Source organism: Aedes albopictus, chromosome 1 (genome assembly GCF_035046485.1).
Source record: "Aedes albopictus strain Foshan chromosome 1, AalbF5, whole genome shotgun sequence".
In the NCBI taxonomy this organism is placed as follows: domain Eukaryota; kingdom Metazoa; phylum Arthropoda; class Insecta; order Diptera; family Culicidae; genus Aedes; species Aedes albopictus.
Genome location: NC_085136.1, coordinates 285031402 through 285046694, shown reverse-complemented (window position 1 = coordinate 285046694; position 15293 = coordinate 285031402). Strand labels below are relative to the sequence as shown.

At 43.3% G+C, this 15293-nt stretch overlaps 1 protein-coding gene across 4 annotated transcripts in view; it reads right to left on the bottom strand.

Annotated features, from left to right (window-relative positions):
- The window catches only part of LOC109414942 (peripheral plasma membrane protein CASK), a 676441-nt gene that overhangs the window by 459097 nt on the left and 202051 nt on the right, over positions 1–15293 (bottom strand). For all 4 annotated transcript variants that reach the window (XM_062846946.1, XM_062846943.1, XM_062846944.1 and 1 more), the window contains exon 3: positions 5344–5449. In XM_062846946.1, coding sequence (XP_062702930.1) covers positions 5344–5449 — 106 coding nt within the window. The remainder of the gene's footprint in view (positions 1–5343; positions 5450–15293) is intronic.

The following is a 15293-nucleotide window of genomic DNA, read 5'->3' as shown; positions in this document are numbered from 1 at the left end:
AAAAGAGTAAAAATGTGTTCTTATTTTTTAATCCTCTTTGTACAAAATTTTGAAATTGCAGTTTTCAGGATTCACAATATCGCCGCAAATACTAAACCGATTTTGATGAAAATTTTATGGTATAAGCTACATATAATGTACCATTACTGGTCCAAAAATCAGCTGTTTTGGTGTACGCAGTCTCAAGTTATGAAACAAACTGTGTGACCAAATTTTGACCGTATCACCCTTTACACCTTTAAGCCCTCACCTCCCTACAAAACTACAGTGCTTGCTTATATCAAGGCCTTCACAAGTCACTTGAATCAAGTTTCCGGTGGCTCGTATATACCCAGTGGCCTTACCGACCAGCTCACTTTGAGCTTCCATGTCACAACGGGCTTATTGGCGTACGCCACAAGTAGGTGAATCAAGGCCACCTGTGTCCCTGCCGGGTCCTTCCGTAGCAGAACAGCTAACTTGACCACCTGCACCTCTCACTGTTGCCGCTGTGTTGTGGTAAACTCTTCCGCATCCGTGGTCTCGCCCCCTTAAGAGCCGCTTCCGCTGTAAGAGCCCTCACCTCGGCACCCTCGCCAAGAACCGCTTCTGCCAAACATTTGTAGACGGCATCCTTATGGGTTTCATCACGCTTGAGATCTAAAACCATTTTGCCTGTACGAGTAATACTGTGCACGACGGCTCCAAGATACACGAACTTGGCATCGCTCCTCATCGCCTTCAAAACCTTAGAGTACTTTAACTTATTCGTCTTGAAGATTAGGACATCGCTCTTCTCGTGGTTGTCATTCGCTCTCCTTGGCTTGGTGTCTCTGCGCACCTGTCCTGCTTTCATTTTCTCCTTTCTGTCACTAATGCCCAGGGACATCCTCTACCTGGCCCACTCTAACATGTGGGGCTGAGAACCTACACATGGTCGCATTCTCATGCTCCCTTCGATCCTCGATGGGCCGGCTTGTTCAAGTCCACTCTTCTCATGACGTCCAGCTTTCCCGTACGCCTGACCGAGACGACGCGCCGGCAGTACTGCTTTTAGTACTGGGGTTTACCAATCTCCTGAACTTGAGAGCGCCATCTAGTAGGTCCTAACGGCTACCTTGCAAGCTTCTGCGATTACTTGTCACAAGTAAACCCGTCTAGCGTACACTTCGGTATATCTGCGAATGCGAAGGCCTTAGTCGGAATAGACTTCGGCACCTTCAAATTTACGGCACCTTCAGCAGCCGCAGATGCCATTAGTTTGTCATAGTCCTGCTTAACCGCCAATGCTGACTTACGCAGACTCAACAAGACATACTTCAGGTCATTGTTGACGTTTGTCCTCGAGGATGCAACATCAATTATCGAGTCAAACTGATGCGAGGTCACCTACAAAGCAAAAATGGGGAGGGGCGTAAATACCAGGAGATGCCAGAGGCATTTCAAGGAGATCCCAGGGGAATTGGTATGTTTTTTGCTCACTCCTCTAAACAAACACAAGAAAGAGTGAGATGCATGAACGGGTGAATGGCCCCTTCTTCCATCCTTCTCTTCCTAGTGTTTGATTAGGAAAATGAGCAAAACAAGAAAAAGCCGTTTACGCCTAATGGGTTTCGGTGGTAGCATCAGGCGTGGTCAGAGGCATTTTGAAAGGTCTCATGGCCATATCAGGAGGTTTTGGGGGGTTTCAGGGGCCTCCATGGGGTATCAGGATAATTTTTGGGAGCCTCAGGAGCGTTTCAGGGTGCCTAAGGCGTGCTTAAAGGGATTTCAGGGAGTTCCATGGGAATTCCAGAGGGTCTCTGGCCGTTTCAGGAGGCATCAGAAAGGTTCAGGAGATACCAGAAGATCTCAAAGACGTTTCAGAGGGTCCAAGAAGGTTTCAGAGGGGTAGCTGGAGGTTTCAGGAGTGTTTCAGAAGATTTAAAGGGGCTTCTGGAAGTCTGTGGCGCTTCAAGCGGGTTCAAGGGAGTACCTGGAGATCTAAGGGGCGTTTTATGAGTTTCAGGGAGTACCGGGAGATCTCAAGGGCGCATCAGGGAGTCTCAGGGTCGTTTCAGGGTACCCCAAGGGGTTTCAGGAGATTTCAGGGGCGTACCTGGAGAGCTCATGAGCATTTTAGGAGATTTCATGAGGAGCCTGGTCTCAGGAGCATTCCAGGAGGTCTAAAGAAGTTTCAATGGTTTTAAGGGATTTCATGGGGCTTCAAGGGAGCTCCAGATTGTCTAAGGGGCATTTCAAAGGAGTTCCGCGGCATTTTGGAGGGCCCAGTGCGGGGATACCTGGGGGTTCCACGGGGTTTCACGTCGGTTCCAGGGGGCCTCTGAGGGGCTTCCCATACTATTGAAACGATCCTGAAATCCCAGTCATCCATTTGAAATACTTTTAAACTTCCTTATACTCTTGAGACTCCTGAGCATGAGCATGAGCATTGGTGACCGTACACTTCGTAGTTGCTACTCCGTGATTAACCTGAGCTAGGGAAATTGCACAGAAAACCAATAGGTTGAAACTTGGGATTTGACACCATCCTCAATGTACACGTTCCGCGAGCTCAAACTTTATTGGGTCAATAACGGCACTGGTCACGTCCTTACGGTCTACCGGGGAAGGGAAGGAATGTTAGTTCGACAACTGTTGCTACTAGAGGTTGTATGTACCACTGGACCCTCCACAGTTGTCACGGGAAGGAGCTTTGTTAGTAGGGAGGGATTGATAGTCACATAGATCAGAGATGCACTTTCGTAAGCGATGCGATCCATGCAACCGTACTGTATACACACAAATGTGTCACCTCAAAATTTAGAAGGATGGACCATGGAAATTTTAATTAAAAATAGGGGAAATTGTGTATTTTAGGCAGTTTTGTTCTCTTCGTCATGGGGTGTTTTTTGAAAGCTGTCAAACTCAGAGTTGGTCTCAAATCCTTCAGGCAAGCTGAATTATATGCCCAAGTTTAAGGAAATTTGGCCGACAAAACCCCCCCATGACGAAGTGAACAAACCTGCCAATAATACCCATCATCACCCTATATGGAATGAAAAATACTTTGCGTTACCTCGCAATTGGGAGGACTGGTGAACCAATATGCAACTTGTCATGAAATCGATATATTGAAACAAAATATTGTGCCGACACTAACAGTGACGGAGCGCACAAACTTAGGCGAAATGAAATACTGATGCATAATTACGGATCAAATCAGTGTAGCCAGCACCGTAAGGTGCCGGACTGTACAAAAATACAGGAGAATTTATTTGAAATATAAAAATTTTATTTAAAAGCTTGGCCGACACTTGAAGTGACGAACTTTGCAGTTCTTGTTGAGTAAATATATGAAGGATGATTTTAAACTAACAGATATATTTACTGCATTTTTTTCAAAGAAAAACAAGGAACAAACTCACCGATCATCAATCATTCATTTGAGCACCCGTTGACATATCACTAAAACGATACAATCGTCCGAAACTATTTTTCGACTCTCGCATGCACAACAAAGAACAACACAATACTCCTTCCTTATACTCCTGAGACTCCTCCAGAAAAACTATTGAAATGTTTCTGAAATGCCTTGAAACGCCTCTGAAATTTCCATAATCCCATTGAAACGCCCTTAAAATCTCCCTTATCAATTGGACATGCTCGTGAAACATTGGAACGCCTTTTGTAGGCTCAGAAACCACACGAAAGACACCTGGAAATCCCTTGAAGCTAACAAACGCCCTTGAAACGATCCTGAAATCAGCCGAAACATCCCCCTGAAATGCTTAAAAAAATCCTTTTTTTTTGGCTCTCTGGAAACTTCCTGGAAACCCCCTTGGCTCCATCTCAAATGTCCGGCAGTCAGATCTGTTCTAGCGAATTAAGTTTCATCATTAAAGCCCTGTCTTAATTTTTGCACATAATCCTCTCGTCTCGTCGTATGACTTTTTGTTTTTGGAGCAGGGTCAGCTCAACATGCCTGGTATGATGGCTAGCGTGCATGCCTTAAACATCGAGATTCTGAGATCGAGTCCCGACAAATTCACAAAATTTGGAAAAATAAAGCCAAACAAAAGGGAATCAAAGCATGGGTTCCGTTATTACAGATAAAGAAAAAACACTTTAAATTTATGCACCCCCAGTCCATGGCATTAAAAAAGTTCCAGTGGATGAGAATTGGCGCACTGCGCTTAAGATGGGTACCATTCCTCTATATACTATTGTATCGCATACATTAATTTCAGAGTGTTCGAAATTGTACACACGCAAAGCACGTACTACATTGTCAATCAAGCCTTATGTTTTAATTACAGCACTTCCTCCGAGACATTCCAGAATCACATGTTTTTCGCATTTCGCAGAATTCATTAAGCCAAAGTAATTTCTCCTCTACTCCCTTCTTTATCTCGAAATTCCCCGACAGCTTAAATTGAATTCTACTCAATTCGGAAAACTATTTCACTTACAAACCCACGTCGTCGTTGTCGCCGCCGTTAAGGTACACCGTCATTCCGATTCAATCTGCTTCATTCGGCCCGGGGAGCGAGTGGCGGTACATACCAACGGCAATCACCTGTCAGGGAAGACCTGCGGGAGCCAACCTCCATTATGCATTCATAACCAGCATCAAGTTTGCTCGGTTCCCCTCCAGCTCCAACCCTATGGATCGTCCTACCGTTCTAGGGCTTGGCGGAATGGTGCATTTCCACTAGGATTGAGAAGCTTCTGCAACATGCTCTCGCGGCTAACTATTTCATTTTCGTCATCGTGATGATGGGGAAACTTTATAATCCGTAGAATACAAATATTATTCGGAAATGCGATTGCGGTGAGTGAATTTGAAACAAAGACAAAGAAGGAAAAGCTCCAGACAAAAAAACATGTAGGTAATCAGAAAGCTGACGAAACATTTTCTCTGATTTTAAATATTGTCTTCTTTTTCTTTTCTGTTTTCTTCATCTTCTTTCGAGTTTTTTCTTCTTCTCCATTTAATTTTTCTTCCTATTCTTCTTCGTCTTCTTTTTTGTTGTTGTTTTTCTTTCATTGCTTGCCTTTTAGCATTTTTTATTTCCAAGAAACCAGTAGCACAATATTTCGCCTTTGTGGGCTTATGGGGCTATTGTACAGCCAATATAAAGCACGTTTGCTTAGTAACAGCAATTCAAGAGCTATTAACTGAGAGCTTTCTTTGCCAAATGACCATTATTATTCTTTGCTCAAGGAAGTGAAGAAAATTCCCATTACGAAAGCATCCAGGACTAAAACGGGAATGAAATAAAGTCGCTTTCAATCAGTTATAATGCACAACAGTTTTTCTACTATCGCAAAAAGATGATACCCCTTCCCTCCCACATCAAGGATCACATGAAGTATACTTACAATTCAAAAACCATATAGAGCATCCCCTCGGAGCTGTACGTCTCGAGCAGCTCGACGATGTGGGGATGTTTCAGCATGTGACATATTGTTGCTTCCCGTTTCAGATCTGTTTGGAGAGAAGAAAAAGCAAAGAACAACATTATAATCCATTTGAAGCACACCAGAGGCAGAGCGTAACAGAACAAAAAAAAAGAAAAACAAGGAACGTTGCAAATAATCGAGATGTATCACCAGCAGCAGTAGCAGCCAGGCAACCAGCAGAAAGTAAGCCTCGCCTCATATTCCTTTTAGCTTAGAACATACAGACCAACGCAACGGATTGGCAGATAGGCATATTGCACTGACTGACTGACTGGTGCTGGTGCCGTAGCCACCAGCCAGCCTGCCGAAGAGCACTTCATCTTCCCACACGCGAGTTAATCTGCAGTATGCCATCAAGCCCATTCCGTCATCCATCTTCTCCTCTTTCTCCCATTCTTCGCATTCCAGCACACCACCCACCCCCACTTGCCCGATCAGAAGGGCATAACAGAAAAAAAAAACAACAACAACATAATTATATCAACGTTTGTAATATGTAGATATAATGGATTATATTGATCTCAACAAATTCTGTTGCAATTTTTGCATTTGTTTTGACAAAGTAAATTCTTAAACTACGATTATACCTAAATAAACTACATTTACAATAAGTATTAAATCTAAATAAACATAATATTATTGTGATAAAATTTAAATAAAAATACTTGTCAGGACCGCACAAACCTGACAGAAATTCAAAATATGTCATATAATTTCATATTTTCCATCTCATGTTGTAGGTAAAAACAAGTCTTTATAAAGAGGAGCTCTTGATATGAAGAACCGGACAAGATTATATCATCCAAGTCTTGCGTTGGCCCCATTGTCAGAGGCGCCGGGTCTAAGTTGTAGCGTTTTTGGTTCGAATCTTGTTTGAGTCTTTGTTTATTTTTTAATTGTAGCCATGCATCTATGCAAATTTTTATATGACTCAATCAATTATAATTTCCGGAGCCCGTGGCGTAGTGGCTACACGTTTGCTTCATAAGCAGATCGATCCCAGCCCCGGCACTTTCGTCAGTTGCTCTTTCCCACTGAGAGCAGCTGACACTGATCCTTTTCTGAGCCCATGGCTCAAATGAACCCGGAAACTTGGACATCGGCGAAGGGCAACCCATAATGCACCCCCAATAGGACTGGAAACAGGAACAACCAACAGCCACCCATAAACATCCTCGTGGTCATCATTCTACCATGATAGGGTAGAAAGTGAAAGCAGCGCAACGGCCACCAGTTCGATGTACAGTCATGACCCGCTGGTTGGGGGCTTAATAGTTGGGTGACTTTTTAGTTGGGGCTCCGTTAGTTGAGCTGTCAGCCAACTAAAAAGTACCTGGATGTCATAATTCAATGTCAAACTGAAAATGACAACCAATCTGTAATTCCGAGGGGCGAGCTAATGAGTTTTTGGTTTCTTAAACTTTCCTGATAATCAAGAAGAATTTCTATTTCATATTTCTTAAAAAAAAACAATATGTTCAATTACTTCGAAACAAATGCAAAACAACGGCAACCTTTATTTTGTCGATCATTGAAAGCGTTTTGTGCTTGCATTTTGGTCCGGGTGGTTTGATAAACATCTATATTTTCACTTCATCGACTAAAAATGGGTGAAAATAATTATTTTTTCGCATTGGCCATATATGTATCTTGCAAAACGTATCAGTTTTGCTCTAAATGTAAAACAAATTGAAAAATTTTACTTTTTACTTCCAACCTGAACATGATTTAAAAAAAAACAATGCGCGCGCCCCTTGTGCTGCTGTCACTTCACCCAACTAGCGAATCGAATCCGTTGGTTGGGTGGAGGTTGTCGCTCAACGAGCGGGTTCCGACTGTAGTACAATTAGAAACAGAATACATTTAGACGCTGTACAAAGTGTATGTACAGCTTCCAATTGGAATCGCTCACGCAGTGCCCTAGTGGACAATAGAGCTGTAAATTAGGTTAAGTGATTGAAGAATAAAATCAGTTATAATTTTGTTATCCCTTTCTGATCGGGTAGCCACACACAACAGAACCACGCTGATAGATAGGGTTGAGATCAGCGGTAAAATTGAGTCGAAAATGGCACCGACGATAACGACGACGACGAGACGTCGTCGACGTCATCGTCAGTGCTGTCGTTTGTCGCGCTGATAACGAATTCATTCATTCGCGCACATTCGTACACATATGACGACAGACACATGGTTGTCGGTTGATATGCGATAAGGGAAAAAGTTTTATGCTGTTAACTGGAAATTCCGCTTCCCGGTTATAACACTTGAGGGTTCCTTTCGGGGTAACCTTCTGTCTGCATGCGTTGATGGGGTAGGTAAACAGCTACTGCTTCCGGAAAGGTAAAAAAAAACACTATTCTAGGGAGATGGAACTATAGCGCATTCAATCTAAGTTTACTTAATTTTCTGCGTAACATTGGAGGCACACAAAAAAATTAGTAAATATTAAGAAACAATACAAATGGCCCATATAGCCGAGGCCGTAAACGCACGGGTATTCAGCATGACCATGCTGAGTATGACGGGTTCGATTCCCGGTCGGTCCAGGATCTTTTCGTAAAGGAAATTTCTTTGACTTCCTTGGGCATAGAGTATCTTCGTGTCTGCCACACGATATACGCATGCAAAATGGTCATTGGCAGCAGGAGAAGCAGGCTATGTCCCAATGAGGAAGTTACGCCAAAAAGAGAGAGAGACAAATTGAAACTTCAAACTGGCCAAAGTAGCACATTACCCTAGTACGAGTTCAAGAACATAAGGAATCTCGCTGGAATTAAATGTATAAAAGCAGGTTTGCGCATAAATTTTAAAGATTTAAAGCTGAACTCCTTATTCCTCACTGCTTACAGCTCACTCTTCATTCCTCACTTCATCACACTCATCACACTTCACTTTTCACTGCCCATTCCTTACGGTTCATTTCTCACTTTTCACTGTTTCTTACTCCTCACACTACACAACTTACGTTCCACTCCTCACTTTCACTTACTCCTTACCCCTCACTCTTCACTGCTCACTCCTAAGTCTTCAGTGCCTCACACTTCTCACTTTACATTTTTCGTTATACACTGTGCATCCCTCACTTATCACAGCCGACTCTTCACTTATTACGAAAAATCTCCTCATTTATCACTCGACACTGCTCACTTATCACTTTTCACTGTCCTACGCTCTACACTCTTCACAGGTTATTTCTCACAGCTTTAGGTATCAGTAGGTCGGCTCTGGATGCACGTTCTTCTTAAATTTGGGCTTACTCAAACTTCTCACTCCACATTCTACATTGCTCACTCTTTCATCATTTGTGGCACAACTTTTGATGAGTATAAACTGAACACAGGACAGCTTTTGAAAAAAAAATAAAAAAAAACATGGGAATGGGAGTGGCAACATTTTTACCTAGCCTGGTACCTAGCTTGCGACATTTTTTTTTTCTTTTTAATTTTGCAAGACTGTTGAAACATGTTATTAAAAGTTTTTGATATAGTGTACACATCTCTCCGAAAACTTAGTGCCTTCGGATATGCGGCCACTTTTTCATTGTTTCTAAAACCCGATTTGCGATTTATCAAACCTCATGCTCCCTCATGACAATGCACATTTTCCTTAAAATCACCTGTGTGTTCCACAGGTTTTTATTGCGCTTCCATAAATCCCTGCGAGCGTTAATGCTCACAGAGAATCCATCAGAAATTCCAATAGGGGTTCTTCCTTCCAGAGGATTCTTCCAGAAATTCTCACAAGAATTCTTTCGTATTTCGAGGATTAATTCAGGCATTTTCATCAGGAATTGTTTAAAAGATTCCTTCAGGAATTTCATCAGAAAATTCATAAGGTATGATCCGTCCACATATTTCACACACACTTGTTTGTGTGCGCAAGGATTACTCAGGAAGTTTCGCCAAGAATGTCTTCAGAAATTACTGGGATTTGTTCAGAAATTCACCCAAGAATTTCTTTGGAACTCGTCCAAGAATTTCTCCAGAAATTCCTCTGGCAATTTTTTTAGAAATATCTTATGGGATGCCTTTAGCATGGCCTTTAGATTTATAAAATGCTTCAAAAAATATTCAGAACGAGTTTAAGCAAAATCTTTTTAAAATTCTTGAAATTTTGTTGTTTTTTTATTTCGATCAAAAAATAAACATATGCAAAAAAGTCTCATTTCCGGTATAATCGAAAACATTCAGGAGTGTTACACTGGTTTAGATGGTCATCTAAACCACGTAGACCAAATTTCGGTCATCTCAGAACCACCCCCCCCCCCTCCTTCGTAGACTACTGTTCATACAAAAAAAATGAAATTTCTATGAAGTGTAGACTTTGGCCAGACCACACCCCCCCCAAATCCCCCGAAAAGTCTACGTGATTTATGAATGGCCCCCTAGCTGAACCTCTAGAAATATGAATCAATTGCGCTGACTTGCAAAATCATAAAGTTTGTATGTTTGTAACCTGCTCTTCAAATTAAAAAAAATACATTTAATTCTCAGTATGAAAATATTCTTCTCTAAAAAAGTGCTCTAACGAACGTAAAGAATAAGCATTGTATTTTTTTATTTTTTTTTTCATCATACCACAAAAATCTCCGCAGGCTCCATTTCACCCAGTGAATCCATCAGGAATTCCACCGGCGATTCTTTAATAAATTGATTTAGAACTTTCTGACGCGATTCGTTAGAGAATTTCTAAAGGATTTCTCCAGACAATCTGACAGAAACACTTTCGAAAAAATCTTCCAGGGATTCATTCGGACATTTTCATCAGAGATTGTACTAGAGAATTTCTCCAGGAATGATAACTCCAGAAATTTCACAAACCATTTTTTGTGTATGCATGGATTGCTTCAGATAATTACTCAAGAATTTCTTCAGTAATTACTACAAAGATTTCTCAGAAATTCATTGCTTAAGAAAATGGTGTAGCTATTATTTAAAAAATATCTCCTAGGATACCGTTAGGTTTAGAAAATCGTTCAGAGATTCCTTCAAGAAATTTTTATGGTTTTTTTTCAGGAAATCTTCCAAAAACTCCTTTCGACATCCCTTCTAGGGTTTCTGTGAAAATCCAATCATTGCAGAAAATCCCAAGGGAATTCTAGCACTGATTTTCTTTTCAAAAAATATTCTTAATTGTTTTTTTTTATTTCTCAGTAAGTATTCATCCTGAAACTTTTCGAAAATTCTTCAAGAATTTTCAGAAATTCGATTAAAGAATCCCTCTTAGAAATGGCTCTTGATAATAATTCAGCAATCTCTTCTGGGATTTCTTCAGAAAATACTTTGATGATTCTGTTTCCGGTCCAGCGAATACGGGTTCGAATCCCACCATGACGCGATTTCTTCACAAATTCATCCCTCTATTTGTCGATTAGCAACATTCAGTGCTAAAAAAAAGTGGTAAATTCTAGTAAAGGGCAATATATATCAGTGTAAACTTTTCCTGTTTTTCAATTTTTTTTTCAAAAATTCATTTACCACTTCATTTTTTTGGAGTTCTGCAGAAAACTATAATTCCGTTTGCTATAGGATTTCTTTTACGAAATCTCTCAAAAAACCCTCTCAGAAATCATTCGACAATTTTCGTGTGGGATTGCTATTCCTAAACGAAATCTTTGAAATTCCGTCCGATATTTCTCAAAAAAAATCTTTTTGAAGCCTTTGTGTGGATTGCAAAAATTTCTAAAAGGCTGCGTATCGAAAATCTAACAAATTTTTTAAAAAGTTCTCCATGAATTTCAACAGAAAGCTTGAGTGGATTTTTTTTTCAGAAATTCTTTCAAAGATGCTTCTATGATATCGTCCAATGATTTCTTTGAAATAAGTCAAAAGATTCCTCCAGAAATTTCACCAAGTCTTCAATCACAAAATATCCCATGGATCCCCTAAAAAACTTCCCTAGGGATGTTTACAGAAAATCTTCTAGGGATTCCTTCAGGGATTTCTTCCAAAATTCCTCCAAGAATGCCTTCATTTCCCAAGGAGTTTTTTTTTTTAGAAAATCTTCCAGGTATTTTTTTTTATTTTTTTTATCTGTATTAACGAGATTTTTAGCCCTTGGCTAGTTCATCTCGGGACCCACGCTTTACTTCCCTTACGAAAGAAGAACTCACATTTTGCGAGAATTTCGGGAAAGGGATTCGATCCCAGGTCCTCGGCGTAATAGTCAAGTGTTCTAACCATCACACCAGGTCCGCTCTACATCTTCCAGGTATTCAAAATGTCCTCTATGCATTTCTTTACAAATTTCTCCTGGAATTTCTTCAGATAAAATATATGTAGAGCTTCCTTGCGGGCTGCAAAACGGTGAGTCGATAAGGAGAGCGTCCAATATAGCTCTGGTCCTCACAAGTTCCTACCTCATGCTTCCACGGGTCAAGCGATGACAAAGACCGCCAGCTAAGAGTTGTGTGCTTAGCTGGTAGTGCAGCCTGGGCACTGTTGTCCTTCTGACTTCAGCTAGATTGAGGAGGTACGATCCGAGTGTCTGTTCACCAAGGAGGTGCGGCTCAAACAGCGTCTGTTCTGGCATCCAGCGGCTGAGTAAGAAACGCTGCACCACGCCCAGCTAGATCCAAGGTGGTAGCCCCATCAGTGTGGTCGTCCTAGTGTTGGTTGGGACGTTAAACAGAACTGGCACGATGGCCCTCCGGCGAGACAGGAGTGTTGGCGTAGGCCCAATAAGCCACCCGTAAAAATCCCCATTGCGAATAACATAGGCAGTCTTGCGAATAATCGCGACCATCACGAGACAATCACTTGAACCGCTTTCTGGAGTCACCGTTCCCAAGGTGATACGAACCAGCTAGCGTGTCACGCCTGGAATGACAAACATGTTGTGGGTTCCACCCTTCGCAGTTTTGCAGCGATAGCAGTTGCTGAGTATGCTTCAGGCGGGTTGCGAGAGAATCAATCTCACTGAGCAACGATGCATAACGGGCGAAGTGAGAGCGTTTGCCGTAGCCAGGGCGAACTGCGTGGTGCGTTCAATGTGTGCGTTTAAACTGAGCCATGCAAAACGAATAGGATTTATGACGTAGAACCGTGCTTGTGATAGTACACATGCATAGTTTTACATGATGTTGCGCGTGCATCTGCTTGAGGCGGCGGAGAGAGTCATGACACTCACATGAGCCGTATCCAAGTCAGGATGATTGTAGCAAAACAAGGGTGACCGGGTGACAATGATGGGATTCTGTCTTTTCTGGTGTTAGCGACTGTATAGAGAGCGAATCAGAAACCGCAGAGACAGGGTGATACAAGCTTGGTGTTTATCAGCTTTTTTGTGACTTGTACGCTGATGCTTCGCGACACTGAACATAGGAGAAAATACGACTCGATACAATCGGCAAAGACCCACGCGACGAAATAAGGACTACGATTGGAAACTTGGAACATGGAATTGTAAGTCACTAGGTTTCGCAGGATGTGACAGGATAATCTACGACGAACTACATCCCCGCAACTTCGACATCGTGGCGTTGCAGGAACTTTGTTGGACTGGACAGAAAGTGTGGAAAAGCGGGCATCGAGCGGCTACCTTCTACCAAAGCTGTGGCACCACCAATGAACTGGGAACAGGATTTATAGTGTTGGGCAAGATGCGACAACGTGTGATCGGGTGGCAGCCGATCAACGCAAGGATGTGCATGTTGAGAGTTAAAGGCCGTTTCTTCAACTACAGCATCATCAACGTCCACTGCCCACACGAAGGGAGACCCGATGACGAGAAAGAAGCGTTCTACGCGCAGTTAGAGCAAACATACGATGGTTGCTCGCAGCGTGACGTGAAAATCGTTGTCGGCGACATGAACGCGCAGGTAGGAAGGGAGGAAATGTACAGACCGGTAATCGGGCGAAACAGCCTGCACGCCGTATCGAATGATAACGGCCAGCGATGTGTAAACTTTGCAGCCTGCCGTGGTATGGTAGTCCGTAGCACCTTCTTCCCCCGCAAAGACATCCACAAAGCCACCTGGAGATCACCCGACCAACAAACAGAAAATCAAATCGACCACGTTCTAATCGACGGTAAATTCTTCTCGGATATAACCAACGTCCGCACATACCGCAGTGCGAATATAGATTCGGATCACTACTTAGTCGCTGTATGCATGCGCTCAAAACTTTCGACAGTTATCACCACGCGTCGAAGTCGAACGCCGCGGCTCAACATCGAGCAACTTCGTAACGTAGAAGTGGCTCAAGACTACGCGCAGCAGTTAGCAGTGGCCCTACCAACGGAAGAGCAGCTTGGCGCAGCTACACTTGAAGATGGCTGGAGGGACATCCGATCCGCCATAGGTAGTACCTCGGCTACAGCACTAGGCTTCGCGACTCCGAATCACAGAAACGACTGGTACGACGGCGAATGTGAACAGTTGAAAAACGAGAAGAATGCAGCATGGGCGAGAATGCTGCAACACCGTACGAGAGCGAATGAGGCACGTTACAAACAGGCGCGGAACAGGCAGAACTCAGTCTTCCGGATGAAGAAGCGCCAGCAGGAGGAACGAGATCGCGAAGCGATGGAAGATCTGTACCGCGCTAAGGACACACGAAAGTTCTACGAGAAGCTGAACCGCTCGCGCAGAGGCTTTGTGCCACAAGCCGACATGTGCCGAGATAATCACGGGAATATTCTCACGAGCGAGCGTGAGGTGGTCGAGAGGTGGCGGCAGCATTACGATGAGCACCTCAATGGCGACGTTGCAAGTACCGGAGGTGGCGTGGTAACAGATCTAGGAGTATGTGCACAGGACGAAAGACTTCCGGCCCCTGACCTCCAAGAGATTGAGGAGGAGGTTGGCCGGTTGAAAAACAACAAAGCCGCTGGAGCAGATCAACTACCAAGCGAGCTTCTAAAATACGGTGGAGAAGCACTGGTGAGAGCACTACACTGGGTCATTACCAAGATTTGGGAGGAGGAAGTATTACCGGAGGAATGGATGGAAGGTATCGTGTGTCCCATCTACAAAAAGGGCGACAAGTTGGATTGCGGAAACTACCGCGCGATCACACTACTGAGCGCTGCCTACAAGATACTCTCCCAAATTTTATGCCGCCGTCTATCACCGATTGCAAGAGAGTTCGTGGGGCAATATCAGGCTGGATTCATGGGTGAACGCGCTACAACAGACCAGATGTTCGCCATCCGCCAGGTGTTGCAGAAATGCCGCGAATACAACGTGCCCACACATCACTTGTTCATCGATTTCAAATCGGCGTATGATACAATCGATCGAGAACAGCTATGGCAGATTATGCACGAATACGGATTCCCGGATAAACTGATACGGTTGATCAAGGCGACGATGGATCGAGTGATGTGCGTAGTTTGAGTATCAGGGACACTCTCGAGTCCCTTCGAATCTCGCAGAGGGTTGCGGCAAGGTGATGGTCTTTCGTGCTTGCTGTTCAACATTGCTTTGGAGGGTGTAATAAGAAGAGCGGGGATAAACATGAGTGGGACGATTTTCACGAAGTCCGTTCAGCTGCTTGGTTTCGCCGATGATATTAATATTATTGCTCGTAAATTTGAGACGATGGCGGAAACGTACATCCGACTAAAGAGTGAAGCCAGGCGAATCGGATTAGTCATTAATGTGTCGAAGACAATGTACATGATGGCAAAGGGCTCCAGGGAGGAATCACCGCGCCCGCCACCCCGAATTCATATCGACGGTGATGAAATCGAGGCGGTTGAAGATTTCGTGTACTTGGGCTCACTGGTGACCGACGACAACGACACCAGCAGAGAAATTCAGAGGCGCATTGTGGCAGGAAATCGTGCCTACTTTGGACTCCGCAGAACTCTACGATCGAATAAAGTTCGCCGTAACACGAAGTTAACCATCTACAAAACGC